The 17,531-nt window shown below is 38.7% G+C and overlaps 1 protein-coding gene across 10 annotated transcripts in view; it reads right to left on the reverse strand.

Annotated features, from left to right (window-relative positions):
- The window catches only part of APOOL (apolipoprotein O like), a 76,155-nt gene that overhangs the window by 5,692 nt on the left and 52,932 nt on the right, over window positions 1-17,531 (reverse strand). For 7 of the 10 annotated variants that reach the window (XM_074277404.1, XM_074277401.1, XM_074277400.1 and 4 more), the window contains 5 exons: window positions 12,150-12,245; window positions 7,230-7,349; window positions 4,322-4,376; window positions 2,600-2,698; window positions 435-526 (listed from right to left, as the gene is read on the reverse strand). In XM_074277404.1, the coding sequence (XP_074133505.1) occupies window positions 435-526; window positions 2,600-2,698; window positions 4,322-4,376; window positions 7,230-7,349; window positions 12,150-12,245 (462 nt within the window). Of the gene's footprint in view, window positions 1-434; window positions 527-2,599; window positions 2,699-4,321; window positions 4,377-7,229; window positions 7,350-12,149; window positions 12,246-17,249; window positions 17,361-17,531 lie in introns of those variants that run through there. The other 3 variants (XM_074277409.1, XM_074277406.1, XM_074277399.1) reach the window with 2 other exon arrangements.

Raw genomic sequence — 17,531 nt, forward strand, 5'->3', positions numbered from 1 at the left:
ACTGCTGAATATCAATTGGCTGTTCCTAGCATTATGTTAATATGCTGCACTGAACAGCTGCCAGCAGGTGCAATTTTCTGTTAATTAAAAATTTAATTTTATAGCATTTAACAATGGAGCACTCCCCTCTGTATAAATTCAAAAGCAGTCTCTGAACTTAATATAAAAAAGAGCATTTATATTGTTTAATTTTATTTAAGTAAATTCATCCTGTCTGCTCACTTCTGATGGTCATGTAATTAAGAGTGTGGCATTTATCATGCTGAGATGCTAATGTGATTTTGTGTGACTAATGCCAACACACGAGTGTTGATATCAACTCTATCTCTCTGTAAATTAAAGGCTGCAGGTGTGGTACAACATTTAAATTTCGCAAAGCTCCGAGTTTAAACAAATATAAGAATGTTGATACCGTCACTGTGAAAAGAACTTACCTTGGTAATTACTACTGCCTGAGCTGGGTAGCAAACAGATGCTCCTAAAGCGGTCAGTCCCAATGGATAAGCAATTTTCTTAAATTTAGAGCCTGTGTAACCCAAACAAAGTATTTAACTCCAAACAGATGCTTCTACAACATCAATGTTTTCCCCATCTCCATTTCACAGCCAACATTCTATAAGAAACTGCCCTTGGGAATCAAAGAGTCAAGATGGTAGCTAAAATATCCTTGAAGAATTCAACTCAATTAATATATGGCCCCCGGCCCCCAGCTGTCATGTTCAATTCATGTATAGTGTTTGCATAGACAGCCTGCTAACTGTTTGAACACAACCACCTCCTTTTCTTCTTTTTCTCCTGGCTCTACTTCTTCACTCTTTTAAATGAAAAGCTAAGCATTTCTCCAATGCCTAAGAAACCCAAGTAGGAAACCCTAAGCCTTTCCCAGCTTTAGAAAGAAAACAAAGTATGTCTGTGTCCGTACAGACAGAGTGCCAGACTCGGAGTCAGGACCACCTGAGTTTGAATCTGATCTCAGATACAAACTGTGTGCGACCCTGGGTAAACCTCTGCACCTCAGTTTACCTGTTTTCTCATCTGCAAAATGAGGATCATAACAACACCTACCTCATAAGGCTGTTGTGAAGATCCAATGAGAGAATAACTGTAAAGCACTCTGCAAACCTTAAGGTGTCATAAGAATGTTGCTGTTGTTATCATATTATTAGAAATAATGAATGGCTTGCAGAGATGCCTTGGACATATTAAATACAGTCTATGGAACTAGGGGACTAGCTAGATGACAGGGTCATGGACCCCGAGCTGGAAGGGCCTTCCGAGGTCACTTGAATCCAATTGCCTCATTTCCCTGCAGAACAGAGATGGAGCAGCCTAGCAAGGTCACACAAGCAATAAGTTTCAGAGGGCGGACTCAAACCAAGGTCCTCCACAATTGCCAGAGCACCCTGCTGCCCATGGGTCACTTCACTTCTTGGCTTGAGGAGCAGTCTTTATTTTATTTTACCCTCTGGTTAAGTAGACATATAATTTATGAACTTTGCCATCAGTGTTTGTGTCTATTAAATCAGGCCGGGAATCTTTGCCAGCAAAAAGGCAATTAACGTTGGGAAGACAAAAGAGCCATTTCAGAGGGTCAAAGAATTCAGAAGTGGATTTCTATCCCTGGGTAAGGCTCCTGCAGTCATTTCTCTGGGAAGCAGGAATGAAGATTGTGGCCTTCTCCTTGGGAATTGAGCCTTGCTACTCCGTTTCCCACCATGAATAACTGCTCACTTCTAGTTCAGCGAGCTCTGCTCTCGGGTTCAAACCGATAGATTATAGGCTATGGGCAGATGCAGCAGGGCAGGAGTGTCCTGAGCGTATAAAACTCCAGGATGTTCTCTCTCTATACAAGGTTGCCAACTACTCCCTCGGGACATATGGTAAGTCAAAGTGGAGCTCCTGAATTTCCCGCCTCCTGCTCTTTTCTCCTGAGTCACAGCTTCAAGGTTCATTCATGGCCATATGTATTTTCACAGCAAGTAAGCCAGCCTCTGTTTATAGGTTGGGGTTTAACCTTTTCTCTGTTGTTTCAGCCCAAAAGATTAAAATATAACTTATACCCTCTTCTTTCTCCTTACCAGAGATCAAAAGTCACTCTGGAAAGGAGAGAAACTTCACTGAAATGACCCAGGGATCATAATATTATGTGCTATGTTGGAGGAGAGTCATCAATGAGAGACTAAAATTTTTCAGCCAAATTCCTTAAGTTTAGTTCGAATACAACCTTATCATATAGGAGACCATGGCTTGTGATGATTTCCAAATGAAGAAATTTATTACATGCATTCAAACTGAAGTTGTTCACATGTATATATTAGCACAAAATTCCTAAAAAGACTATCTTCTGGTTTCAAAAGACCCTATAATCTCTTACTTAAAAGAGATAACATTAATAAAAAACAAATTTTATAAATTTTGCCAAATTTATTCAATCTACGTATTTAAAGATTATTTTAAATACTATCACCTTTGTAGAAACCCGTATGTCAAAATCAAAAATTCTTAAAAATGATTTTGTCCAATTATATAACCTCTATTAAACCTTCTGAAGAAAAAGAAGCCCACAATATTAGTACAAAGATAATAAAGCAAAAGGTACCTTTTTTTGCTGAAATGAAGCCAACCAATCCTGAAGCTGTAATCACACCAACTTTTGGAAGAAAATCTTGAGGTGGATTCTTCAGGTAAACATATGCATCTCAAGAAATCATAAAAAGCAACAATTTAATGGAAAATACTGTTGAATATTACATCCTATTTGGCATGCTTACGATAAAGATATCACATAGAAAGGTCAAAGCGAACTAACTACTAAGATACGAGGAAAGTATTTCTAAAGTTAGTGCTGAAAATGTACATGTGGGCAGGACTCGGAAGTTAGTATCCCAGAGATTTATTAAATGAAAAAAATAGGACATCTTCCTTCATCTGCCGGTTTTCCAATACTGCTCTTGTTCCAAGATCTCACATGACAGGTCCCTGCTTCCCGATTCCACAGTCCTAGGGAATGCGTTTTAAGAGAAATCACTTGTTGGGTAAAGTCCTGACTCTGCAGAGCTTGTTGCTCTTCCTTGGAGCTTAAGCAGTTGCCACAAAATATACAGATCAAGATGGCCAGAAGGGCAGCTCAAGTTTTTTACTAAGGAGCTTCAAATGAGCAGAGAAGACAAACCCAAAAGAGATTAGTAGGGCCTTGATCCATTCAATTTAAATGAGAGCAGATTTTCTCATCAGATCTTGAATGATGGACTTTCCAGACCTCTGTGACACTGATCACTCCAATCCAGCACAGCTTTCCCAGCCTGTTCTGCTTCAGTGTGGCCATTGGTCTTGGAATGAAACCAGTAACCAGGCCTGGGGTAAAAAGCAGAGCTGGAGAGAAGGAATAGAATGGGAAGTCCAGACTCAGTAGAATTGGGCATAGGATCACATTTAGAACTAGAGGACACCTTGCTCCAAGCCCATTTTATAGATAAGGAAACTCAGACCAGAAGAGGGTGACTAGCTCAAATTAATAAAAAGCAGACAGAGGATCTAACCCCAGGCACAGGGCTGTCTAATCTTATCATTTCCCCCAATAAACAAGAACACCATCAAAGTGAAGCACTGTTGCCATTGGCAATAAATTCAAAGGAAACCACAAATTCAGGGGTCAGGAGGCAAGACTGAACTGAAACGAATTAATAAATTTCTATACCTATGTGTCAATATGTGGATCATTAACTTTGTGGATTATCTGCAATGAATTTAAATTTCAAAGCTGTCTTTCCTATGTTCAGAGGATGCAAACTCATTTGACTGTTAAGCAAGGCCAAGTATGATTAAATGGAAGAGGAATCTGTTGTGCCAAAAATCACATGACACATTGCTATGGCAAATAAAAAGGACTTTTGGATGCTCCATTATTTTGCCACAGTTTTCATCCATTGGCATTAATATTCAGAGACTGATTTTATGTCTTATTACATCCTGGAATTGTTTTTTTTTAAGTGAAATAATCTACAATGACAATTTTCAACTGGCAGTTTACAATTGCAACTAATTTCTCTCCAGTTTTTTAAAACAACATTCGATATTTTAAATAGTCACAAACTATGGATTGCTGCTTTTAATTTCTTTTTTTTAGCTTTGGATAAGCAGTATGGAAACAGGAACCAAGCTCTGACACTGAAGATCTATTTAATGGCTTGTTTATTTCTTTCCTGTCTTATCAACAGGGCAAAGTGGCCAAAGCTATGCGTGTATGTGGTTTGTTTTTTTCCAATTTAATCTTGTGAGTCATATAACCAGAACAATTTTGAGTCATAACGAATTTACTTACCTTTCCCAAACTGTACTGTATCCATTATTCCATTTTTCATCCAAACATAAACATCCTACCATAAAAAGGGAAAAAAGTAAATCAATCATGTGAATCTCTAAAAAAGGACGCAAAATAACCCATATCTTTTAAAATGGATAAAAAATTAAAGTGAGCAAATAGGGATTTGGGAGAAGGACCCTTTTGGGGAGCAGCAGGAATCAAGGGGGTAATGGATAAATGGAACTACTGAACATTTCAAGAGGAAAACATTAATAGGGCATTGAATCTAGGCTCCTGCTTCCAGTTTCTACCATGGACCTTACCTGAAGCCTTAGTTTCCTATTCTATAAAAATGATAATACAACTTTTCTTCCTGAAAAATCTGTGAATAATGGGGTAGCTACCCACAGAGTAATGCATAAATACAAACATTTATCAAATTGAAAATAACTGAAGAGGATGAAATTTTAAGAAGGGATCTTTCTTCATTTTAGATGAGCCATGCGATTAACATGGCTAGAAGCATCAACAACGTAATGCTCTAGGGGAGAGCAAAGCCAAAAACCCAAAGAGGGAAGAGCAATGATCACTTCAGTACATACTAGGTTTCTTTCACTGAAGTGTTCCTCAGGTGTCACAAAGTCACACCATGTCTTGAAGGCTACACCAGTAGAACACAAGCAGCAGGTCTTACCAGACTAGAAGGCCTTTCAGCCCAGTTCAGGTCATGAGCTATTTGCTAAGGACCAGCCTAGTTAAATGTGACTCCATCACCAAAAGGTTGGTTCACAAGAAGGATGGATCTATCAGTCACTTCATCTCATGAAACCAACTAGGAAGGCAGATCATGCATGTGCCTGCTGATATAGAAATGATTTGCACGAGGACCTTTGCTGAAATACTGAAGAACTCGAAGGAAATTTAGAGATCGTCTAATCAAACCTTTTTACTTTACAGATAAAGGAACTGAAGTAAGGACAAAAGATATCATAGTGGAGTTAGGATTCAAACTCAGAATTTCTGACTTGACCACATCATCTCAGAACTCTTCAGCAAAATATTTTCTCTTGCCATTTATTAGTATTATTATTCCCAACAGGAAGCCTGCTGGACTACTGGGATACGGCTTACATGGGACATGAACATTTTCCCATTAGCTAAAGTTACATCCCTAAGGTCATGCTGTAACTACAGCCCAAAACACAATCTTTAGGGTGTTTCTGATGCCCCAAATCCCTTAATCAGATGTCATGAGGGCAACAAGCAAAAAAGCTTTCAGAGAGAAGGAAACTTACAGCATCATATTGGATAAGAACAAAAGATGAAATGGGATATTAACAAGTTCTTCTATATGAAAGCACACATGCACTTTTCATGACATGGGCTCGAATATCAGGCAGAGAAAGATAATGAAATGAAAATATACAAGCAGCATCATATTAGGGTTCAAAGAGAAACTAAATGGTACAAACCTATTTGTCTTTACTGAAAATCCATACAAATATATCAAAAGCAAAATGCTTGTTGAAACTGTGGATTATGAATTTTGATCACAAGGGGGCACTATTACCCAAGTTTTCAAACACCAGGGCACTAGCTATAGGCGTTTAAAGCTGATGTCTAGGATATCAACAGATCGAGTGAGAAGTCATTTTTTAAACACTATGCATTTTTTTTTTAATTATAAGAGCAAAGTTGTTTACGTTCAAAATGAAATGTCTTCAAAAGTGCCTTTCAGCCCATTGCTTTTAACACTGATGGGAATTAAAAGTCCTTTTGGTCTTAAATAGGGTGACAGCTATGGTAGCAAATTAAGGATGTCTCAGGAGGAATTTGCTTCACTAAAGACAAATTTGAGAACACTAAGGAAAATTTGGTCTCCGGAGACTTAAGCCTGAATCATCTGACTGCTGGCATTAGCCTCAGGTGTGTGAATCAGACCTTAATTAGTCAAGACATTTTCCCTGAGATCAAACTATTAAGAATGTATTGAGCTTCCTTAAAAAGACAAACAGTACCGTCAGAAAAAAGATTGTGACAAGCTCAGAATAAAAAAAAAAGTAATAATGTTTTTACAGAGGACCAGTAAAACCATTTAGATGAGGGATTCTGAATTTTTTTTTTTTTTTTGTGCTTCCTGGACCCCCTCAAGGGAGTCTAGTAAAGCCAATGGATCCTTCTCAGAATTATGTTTTTACATAAAACAAAACACACAGGATACAAATATATAGATAGATCTAGAAAAATATAGATAAAATACATATTTTAGATAGTTATCATATGCTTTTTATATATTTTTATTATATGAACATAATAAATATGTATAAAATGCAAAGAAAATCAGTTATATTGAAATAATTATCAACATTTAGAAAAAAACACCCAAGTTCTTAGAGCCTAGATTAAGAACACTTACTGCAGAATGACAATATTTCAAAAAGAAATGGAATATTCCAGGACTATATTACAGATCTGTGAAGCACAGAAAAAATTTTTTTAAAAAAATCTCAATTGGCAACAGAATGAATACAGGTTAGGTTGGGAGCAGATTTGAATGGCAACTGGCTTAGAATGATGGTAACAGTGATTCTGATGCCCGTACACGGGCTCCAAGGTCACACAATGACAGAGTATCACGCTGATGTGAATACCACTACTGTGCGGGCTGATGCTGCTCATTCGAGTCAGTGCCTGGCAACAGGGTAAGGCAGACTGGCTGGAAGGGCCAGGCCCAGCTGGGAACACACCGGTCTTACCCCGACCAGGAACAATCAGCAACGGCAACCTGGAGAGGAGGTTTTTGTGTGTGAAAATTCACACTAAGAAATACCTAAAAACACTCGAGCTGCTGTGTGGCTAAGAACACAAAGCAGGCACTTTAAAGCTCTTATGATAGGAGAAGGATCACCGACAGAACGTTCCTTACTTTGCACCAGCCGAAATAATGACACGCTGTGATTCGGACGGAAGCAATGCGAGTTTGTAAATGGCCAGGCTGCTCTTCGATGTACTTCGAATGGAGAGATGGTACATTATAAATAGGGAGCTGCAAAGGCAAAAAGAAAGAAAAATACAAGTTTATATGGAAGAGTCCCTCTATGTCTATCTCCCTCACATACACACAAACAGCCAGAAGTCAGTGTTTGTCTGTCTGCCTCCCTCCTTCCTTTCTCCTCCCCCTTCCCCCCCACATGAAAAATTCAAGGGAAAAAAACTCGTTTCCCACAAAGAAAGTCTCCCAACCTTGCTTCCTCAGCACAGTGCCTGGCACATCTGAAGCGCTTAATACATGCTTGTTAAACCTGAGTGACAAAGCCAGATTCTGATCAGCTTATCACTTAGTATCTAGTAAGGCTGGGGCACACTATATTAAACACAAGACATAATCAAAGAAGATCCAAGTGTGAAAGCCAGTAAGCAAACATGAATTCCCAGTGGCTCCCAGGCAGCTCGATCTTTTGGCTGCAGGGGCTGTGTGGGCCTCTCGGCAGACTAGTACCACCAGGCAAGGCTTTTGCCTGAGCAGAGTTACCAAATGATCGCCTGCTTTCCAGGCAGAGAACGATGAGGTTTCATTGTTATTTTGGACACTTCTAAGCCAACAACTACAAAGAGGCAAGGGAGCCAGTGAATTCCTCACTTCACTCCCTCCTTTCTAGACGATTATCTACATTCTCCCTGATAATAAGCTCGCCCCACATCTGAGAACATGCCCATGCCAAAGACCAGACCCTGAAGGAACTGCCTGCTTGGGAATCCAATATCCTACCCAGTGACTGCTTTTCCTGGACACTTTGGCAAAGCTCCTAGCCAAGTTTCTCTTCCACTCCCTTCTCTTTCTTGTCCTCACTAAGCCTCTCTGGGACTGTAACCTCCAGTCAGTCAGTAAGCATTCATTCATTCATTTACTTATTTGCTGAGGCAAGGGGGGTTAAGTGACTTGCCCAGGGTCACACAGCTAGGAAGTGTTAAGTGTCTGAGGCCAGATCTGAACTCAGGTCCTCCTGACGTCAGGGCTGGTGCTCTATCCACTGCGCCACAGAAACCATGAACCAGAATCAAAGCAACTCTGTCCTGGTTGCTATTTCCGTCTTGTCCCCCTGTAACTTGCTGGAACCAAAGGGCCCCCTTCGGGGCCACCACTTCCCTCGATGGAATGGCAGAGTGTGTCTGCTTTGGTTTTAACATCTCTAGCATCCAGTGCTCATTGGCTCTTAGTACACACTTTCTCCTTCCTTCCTGCACTCATTCATTCATTTCTGCCTCCTTCAAGAGTGCAGGGTCTCTGTGAAAGGCTTAAGAGAGACGTGCTTATTAACCATGGCTAGGAGGAGTCAGGCAAGTATGATGCAGGAAGTTTAGCAAAGGTCTGGTCTCTAGTCACAGCCTCCAGATGCTGTGTCTTCTACCTCAGCCTCTCCAAATCTGCTCTCAGATCCTCTGGTACTATTCATATCATATTATTATATATGTAATTAGACATTAGAGACAATTATATATATTAATATAATATCACAAATGAGTGATATTATCTTACCCAAGGCTCCTTTCACTGTAACAGGGAAAAGGGCTTAGGTGAGGCAGTATAATATAGTAAATGGAGAGCTGATAGGAAGGCCAATGTTCAAATCTGGCTGTGTGCCCTTGGGCAGGTCCTTTAATATCTCAGTGACCCAGGTCATGTTTTAAGACCATAAAGTGTAAAGAAAATGCTGACCTATCTTGGTTAAGCCAACAAAAACACAGGTCATGAGCCTTCAGTCTAAAAGCCTCATCTCCCAAGATATCAGCCAGCAGAAGGACTTTACAGGGTCCAGGACCTTCCAGAAGCCCCGGCACCCTCCACTCAATAGGAGTTCGCAGCCTATGGACTGGCTCTATTGCCTGACCAGTAAAGGGAGTACGGAGAGCTGGACGTGGTATCAAACCCAGCTCTTCAGTGGGCGCTCCTGGGCTAGCCACTCAATCTTTTTTGGTGCCTCAGTTGCTTTATCTCTAAAATGAGTAAGTTGGCCTGGAGAGCCTCTTAAGGCTTTCAGTTATCATTCTCCGGTCCTGTTATCCTATGGAGAAGAACGGGAGGCCTGGGGGTGGGGTGTCGAGAAGCTAGCATTATTCCCTCTTCTAAGGAACACCCTGATCATGGGTACAAGAAGCTGCACACGCTTGTTCTTTATTAGGGATAGGGGATAAAGTCCATAAATAGTCAAGTCGCAGTTAAATGGGGCCCAAGTAAACAGTACTCTCCTCTAGCTAATAAGATTTCTCCTGCATTGTTAGTAGAAATCAGCAAAGGACCAGGGAATGATTCAAAACTACTTATAAAGAATCTGCTAAAGGAGCTTTACATCCAGTCAAAACTCATACATTTTTAAACGAGCAGAGACTTGAATAATAAACTCATGTTTAGAATGTTGACTCTGAGACTTTAAGAGGTCAATAATCAAAGGAAGATTTCAATTGGGAAAACTACCTAGAAGATGGAGAAATCTTTTAGAAAGGGGGAAGAGAATAAGCAGCAATCGAGTACCTCTTACGTTTTAAGCACTCTGCTAAGTGTATCTCATTTGATCCTCATGATAACTCAGGGTAATAGGTGCTTTTATCTGTCCTATTTGACAAGTCAGGAAACTGAGGCAAGTGGAGGTTAAGTGACTTGTCCGGGATAACACAATTAGTGAGTGTCTGAGGCAGAATTTAAATTTAAGTCTTCTTGACTCCAGGTCTAGAACTCTACCTACAATGCCACTTTGTTGCCTTTAGAAGATCCCTTTCTTCAAAATTTGACTAGAAATAACTTTACACTGAGATACTGACCTTATTTTATACAGGGTGCTCCAAAAAAGTGCGGATTATTTCACTAAGACTTTTGGGACACTCTGTCTGCCTAACAATATCTGTCAAAGTCATACTCAAATCTACTAAAACCTAAGTAAGATTAAGATGTTCACAAGTTAGTTTCTGGTTTTTAAATGCATAGAAAATGTTAAGTCGGGCTACCTCCTTGGAGGCCTCAGGATCAGCCAGAGTCAGGATAAGTAAAAGTCCTTGGTCTTTAGGGGGAGAAGTGAAAGAAGCAGGCAAACTGCCACAAGTTTTGCCTAAGATCTCTTCTGGATTCTGGAGCCCAGAATCTCCACCTTTCTCCTCCTCATCCTGCCGCCAAGTGACTCTGGCCCATCTCACCCCACCCTCTAATCTTTGCCTATGATTATCTTAACATCAAACACTGAGCCAGTATCAACTGTGAGAAGAATAATTTATCCAAAAATATGCTAATAGAGTCATTGTCTCCATTATTGAATAGGTAAAGTACTCAGTTGTCTGATTCAAGTACATTTTTTCATAGTTTCAGCCCTTTACAAGAAAAAAACATGATTTTTAAAGGTACCCTGCAACAAATTCTCATCAAAAAAGAGTAGTAATTCTTACTTATCTGTTCTGCAAGTTCCCGTGGGATTTTATTCATTAGGACACATTTTTGTAAATGTTACGTACCAGGCTATCCAGAAGTCTTAAGTTACTCTGTGCACTGCCATTTAATCTAAAAACAATTTTTCAGGAGGAAAAACAATTTCAAAAAATAAGCTTCCCCTCATAATTGTATTATTCTGCAGATGACTCCAAATCTGAATTTCCAGCCCTCTTCTCTTTCTTCCCTGAAGCTCATTTGGGTTTTCTTAACTGCCTACTGCACATCACCCCTCAAATATCCTTCCAATATCAAAGTGAACCATCGCTTTCTTTGCAGGCTTTGGACTACCTCTTAACTGCTCCATCATTTCTAGAATCCCACAGGTTCCAAACCTTAGTCATTTCCAACTCTTCCCACTGTCTCAGCTCCTAGAGACAATTGATTGCCAAGTTCAATCATGCTGATCTCGGTCATCTCTTGCCTTGGGCCTCTCCTTTCCAATTCCACTCCTCTAGCACGTTAGTTCAGGCTCTCATTATTTTCTGCCTGAATTACTGGAATTACCTTCTAACAGGACACTCCACCTCTGGTCTCTCTTCTCTCCAACTGATCCTTCACATTGCTGCCAAAATCATCTTTCTAATGCCACTTTGTTGCCTTTAGAAGATCCCTTTCTTCAAAATTTGACTAGAAATAACTTTACACTGAGATACTGACCTTATTTTATACAGGGTGCTCCAAAAAAGTGCGGATTATTTCACTAAGACTTTTGGGACACTCTAATTGTCTGCCTAACAATATCTGTCAAAGTCATACTCAAATCTACTAAAACCTAAGTAAGATTAAGATGTTTGCTCCTACCACTCTCTCGATCCCCACTGCCTATTCAGTAGTCTGGCATTCAGGACTTTCCATGATCTGCTTCCAAAATGATATTCCTCTTCATGCGTGTTCCATTTCAGCCAAGCCAGAGGCCAGTTCTTCCCTCCACTGCTGTTGAGTGCCCTGTTCTGTGCCTCACGTCCCATGCCTGGAACAGACTCTCAGCCCTCACCAGTTCTCAAAATCCTTTTCTTTTCATTAAAGCTCAGCTAAGATTCTACCTCCTTCCTAGTTCCATCCCTGATCCTTCCCCTTCCAGGTAGGAACCTCTCTTAGGTACTTCTCAGTCTTATTATTCAAATGCATAACAAGTGCTTCAAAGGAAAGTATACTTTATAAAAAAAGAAACATCTCTGATTGTGCCTAACACCTAGCAGGTCCCTAATATTCAGAAGAGAAATGGTGAGAATCTGAGGAATGTGAACTAGGTAATGCATAGCTCTATTTCACACTCACTTCTTTCTTTCAGTGAGGTCAGAATGTTTTAAAACTCATAGTGCTTGATACTCTTATTATACCAACAGAATCACCTCAAAACAGGAAACTTACCTGCATTGGTTTCAGTGTCTTTTGGGGGGCTTCCTCTTCGGCTACGGCACGCACATTCAGAGATGCAAAAGTGGTGAGAGCTGTCAGTTTTTTCATCTGAAAGAGAAAAAGCAGAGACCTCATCAACTGGGACCTTTTTCTCCCCCCTTCCTATGAAGCTCTGTGATCACGTGAGGAGTGCCGTCAGCTCCGGCTAAATTATCAAACGAAAGCCCGAGCGCTCCATTTTTTTTCTGAGGGGAGGGATGGGATGGGATGACGCCGCTGGACTTGGGAATCAGCAGAAACCTCTCATCTAAAACATATAACACCTATGAACCTCAGTTTCCTATTTTGCCAGAGTGTTAGAAGGATGAAAAAGTGTGTAAAAAAACTTAGGAAAGCTTAAAAAGTGCTGTATAAATGTCAGCTATTATTTCTCCCCCAAAACCCTTTCTCACAATCATTATTAACAGATATCAGAAGATCTTAAGTGCTCGCTACCTACCTACCTACGTTTGTACAATGTGTAACAGGATGAATGCTAAGATGAATCATAGGTTTTCAGAGTGGGAAGGAACTTTAGTGTAAAGCATGACAAAGTACTTTGGATCCAGGAACTCGATGATTTGGGAGGGGGGAGAGGGGGTGGAAAAGAGAAACAAAGAGGAATGTGGGTGGCAAAAGCAGGATGTTTCTCACAATGTCAGGTGTCTAACTCAGACATTAAAAGCTAGAATGAAACTTTAAAGATCCAGCCCCCTCATTTGACACATAAAGAAACTGAGGCCCAGAGAACAGAATTGTTTTGTCCAAGACCATACAAATAAGAGAAGAAAGAAAACTAGGAATAGATTCCAACTTAGCTGCCACTAAATCCAGGCCTTTCCCCAGGACTGTTACAAATGAGAGCTATGTGTCATTTCTCCTGCTCTGTTGGAGGCTTTTAGAAGTCTTGGTATTCACTTTTACTCTAACCCCCCCATCCCCTCCTCTGAAACCTGTTAGGATTACAAGGTGATAGCTCAGGTTATCACCTTGTAATCCTAACAGAAACCCAAGCCTCCCCTCAGGTGCATCTGGGCAGACCTCACACTGTGGCTTTTGACATAGTTCTGACTACCTGGTACAAGATCCCAGTCAGGCAATGACAATAAAAGAAGGTGTCCTGAGTAGGAACATGATTGTAGTTGGGGATAAGAGTGACAAAAACCTTAGGAGCCAGGGACAGGTGGCATGAAACCTGGGATGTGGTAAAACAATAGCAACTTGAGGAATCAAGCTAAGCTCGCCATGGTACAGTGCTCATGGCTTAAACCCAGGGTCACAGGTCAAGACTAGAATTTTGGTTTTCTGATTTCGAGGAAACCCCAAGAGTTCCTTGGGGTTCACAACTCTGTTTCCCATTTTAGAGCTGAATTTGGAAACCCTAGGACTCATTATGAAAAATTCGGAGAAACAGCATTTATACAACTCAAAACAACATCCTCATTGAACTGTTTTCCAAAGTATTTTTTTTTTTTTTACCATTTTAAAACATTGGATAAAGAGAAAAGTGGTATTCTTTTAACTTTCTTTGTCTACTGGACCCAGATGACTCTGGAGGGGAAAGAAGTAAGGCAAGTAACCTTGCACAGCCTCCCTCACTCAAATCCAATTCACTTGCACATCACGGCATCACCTTCCTGACGTCATGGTTGTCTTCAATGAAAGACAAACAGCAATAACAATGACAAAGCATCCCTAGAGTAGAATCTCATCTGACAGATTTACAAATAGCAGAGTCTGTATGATTTTAAATGAATCAAGATCAGTTAAAGCTTTACTAAGACTCAGTCTTCACAAGTACATTTATTTACCAAAAAAGTGAAGCTCAATAACTTGGGTTTTTTTTTTTTTTTTGTGAGATAGCTTTTATTTCCAATTTTCTTCCTTTTGACACATTAACATTATCTCATCAGTTAAAAAAATAGTGAGCATTAGATAGTCTTTCCTCAAGGGATTTTTATTACTAGAACTGAGGTTTAAAGAATCCCTCCTCCACTACAGCTCTTATGCTCAACAATTTTCTACTGAAAAGAATACCTGCATAATAAAAAATGATCTAATTTTTAGAACTCAATTCTAAACACTGGCCTCTTGTTTAGATATGAACACCATAATAATTAATTATTGAAATTGAAAAATATGTCAAATAGTAGGGTATATGTAAATTGGGGCACACCTTTAATGATAAACCAAACTAAAAAATGATAATTTAAAGATTTACTATATCAAGAGTACAAAGAGAAGTAAAACAGATGACATTATAATCTTCCCATAGTATTGTATGAAGAATGAGGCTCAATACAGGTTAGGAGGAAAGAGAATTAATGAAGGGAAGGCCCTCAGATATACTGAGCCTACCCATAATGTAATCATAGCTTTAGCCCTATCCCTAGCTATTTTACCATCCTACTTTGAAAGTAACACGGATGATTCTTTGTCAACTACTAGTTTCATGTGGCATACTGTAACTTCTTTAGCATATACACTATGTAGTTTCTTCTTTATTTCCCTTCCTGCTGCCCTAATTCAGATTCTCCTAATCATACTGAACCTGCTTGGATGATCTTGTAATCTCTTCTCCTTAACTATGGCCTCATTTGCTTCCAAATGATCCTGGATACTACTTCCAGATTGACATTCCTAAACTAATATAGCAATTATTGAATGTTAGCATTAGTAGGAACCATAAAACCCATTTAATCCAATCCCTTCATTTTAGAGAAGAAAATGAATCTAAGAAAAAGGAGAAAACCAGCTCCCAGGGCACAGGATCTTCCTGCTCGGCACAAGCTACAACAATGTCACATTCCTAGTTGTCATTTCTAAAATGAGTTATTCCATCTTGCATTTGCAGAAAGAATACATAATCTAAGCATAAGCATCTAGTATATTCCAAAAGTTTTCATGCACTTTTAACTACTGAAGCTTACAAGTGCATGAAGACTATTGGGGCACTGGGGAGATTAGATAATAACCTCATGTCTGAGGTGCTGCATATTAGCACAAAAGGTTTTGGTTATCCATTACATAATTCAAAAGTTGGTATTATTGTTAAAAGTACATATATTAGCTGAAGTGAATAACAGCAATTTGATTGATCAAATCTCATATTGCTTTGCCTTAGATGGTACCTTATCAGTTTTGGCTGCCTTTTTTTTTTTTTTTTTTCTTCACACAATGCTTTGAGCACTTGCAGTCAAGAAGTCAATTATGGAACTCTAGGTAATCACAACCAAGATACTACACATACCATTAAACCTCCAACTAGTATGTCCAAGTTGGATTCATTCCAGGGATGCAAAGATGATTCAACATTAGGAAAAAATAAGTTAAATTAAATCAATTAAAATCTTAATTAAAACCAAAATATATAAAGCCACACAAATTAGAAGATGCAAAAAAGTCTTGATAAAGAACAGTACTCATTTATGCTAAAAACCCTATAAAGTATAGAAAGGCATAAAGGGACCTTTAAAAAATATTACAGAAAACATTTATTTAAAACCAAAAGCAAACATCATTTGCAATGGGAACAAATTAAAATATCTCATGATACTGGAATAAAACAAGGATGCCCATGCCTTACTATTATTTGATATATTTCAAGAAATGCCACCAACAGCAATAAGAGAAGAAAGGAAAGGTATAATGATAGATAAAGAAGAGATAAAATTATTCTTATTTTCTGATGATATGGCATATTTGGAAAATCCTAGGGAATCAGCAAAGATACTGAGATAATTAATGATTTCAATCAAATTGCAAGATGCAAGTCAAAAATCAATAGCGTTTCATATAATAATGAGAAAACCCAAGAAGCAATAATATAAAGGGAAATCACATTCCCCGTAATTACAAAATGCTAAATTATCTGGGGACTGATTTCCCAAAGCAAGAGGGGAAAAAGGTTTAAACATATTTGATTACAAAGGGCTTCTTAAAGAAATAAAGAACAATTTAAATAGCTAGAGAAATAAACATTCAGGGCTTAGGACTGGGCTGTGCCAATATAATAAAAAAGGTAATACTATCAAAGTTAATGAATCTTTTTAATGCTATACCTATCAAGTTACCAAGGATATGCTTTATGGAACTTGATAAAATAATAACAAAATTCACTTGAAAAAACACAGAATCTAGATTATAGGATTAATTGAAAAGAGGTTAAGGACAAAGAGGGAGAAAAGCACTTCCAGACCTCAAAGTGGATTGTAAAGCAGCAGTCATCAAAACTCTCTAGTTTTAGTTTAAATAAAACAAGGACAAATCAGTGGAACAGTCTAGACAAGGAACAATCAGACACAATAGAGCTTAATAAATTAGTGTTCAATAAAGCAGAAAACATGAATTACCTGAGAATTCCTTATTTGATAAAAACTACAGAAAAAAGTAGAAAACAGTCTAGCAGAAATCAGGCTTAGATCAACATCTCCACAATAGACCCTAAATGGATATATGACCCTAATATTTTAAAGACCATACTATTAAAAAAAATGAGAAGAGAAGCAAATCACACACCTCTCACAGGGATGGGCAAATGTACTCTTAACCAAACAAGGAAACAATTACAAAAGATGAAATGGTAACTTTGATTTCGTGAAAGTGAAAATCTTCTACATAGACAAAATTAAGGCACCTAGGATAAGAAGAAATGTGGTAAAATAGGAATGAAGAATCTTTGTATTGTATTTTTTTGATAAGGGTGGTTTTGTATTCAAGATATATTGGCAATTAACAATATTTGTAAAATAATTATCATTTTTGAACAGATGAGTGATCAAGGATGTGAACAAATAAAATTTGCAATTCCAAAGAATTACAAAGTTCATAACAACATGAGAGAATGTTAATAACAATGAGAACTGCTAATAATAAGAGAAATGCAAAATCAAAACAATTTTGAGACTTCACCTCATACTCTACAAAAAAGATGACAAAAAATGGCAATAATATTGGAAGGATTATGGAATGTTAGGCACACTACTATATTACTGGTAAAGTTGGAAAGTGGTTCAACTATTTTGGAAAGCAATTTGAAATTATGCAAAAAAAAAGTGACCAAAATGTCCATACCTTGGTATGTCTCAGTTTCCCTGAATTGTACTGTCTCAGTTTCCTGCAATTGTTCTGCTTCAGTTTCCGTGGTGGCAACCCCCTCTTCCTGGCCATTAGGATTGAGATAATTAGCGCTGGGAGCTCTGGCATTCCAAAAAACCCTAAAACTCCAGATGGCTTATCTCAAATACTTAGATCAGATTCTACCTTTCTGGCACAGACTTCTTAATCTAGCTTCTTAACTCCCAACTTATCAGAATTTATGATCCCTCCTTCTTTACCCCCAACCTGTCAGAATAA

Source organism: Sminthopsis crassicaudata, chromosome X (genome assembly GCF_048593235.1).
Source record: "Sminthopsis crassicaudata isolate SCR6 chromosome X, ASM4859323v1, whole genome shotgun sequence".
Taxonomy (NCBI): Eukaryota; Metazoa; Chordata; class Mammalia; order Dasyuromorphia; family Dasyuridae; genus Sminthopsis; species Sminthopsis crassicaudata.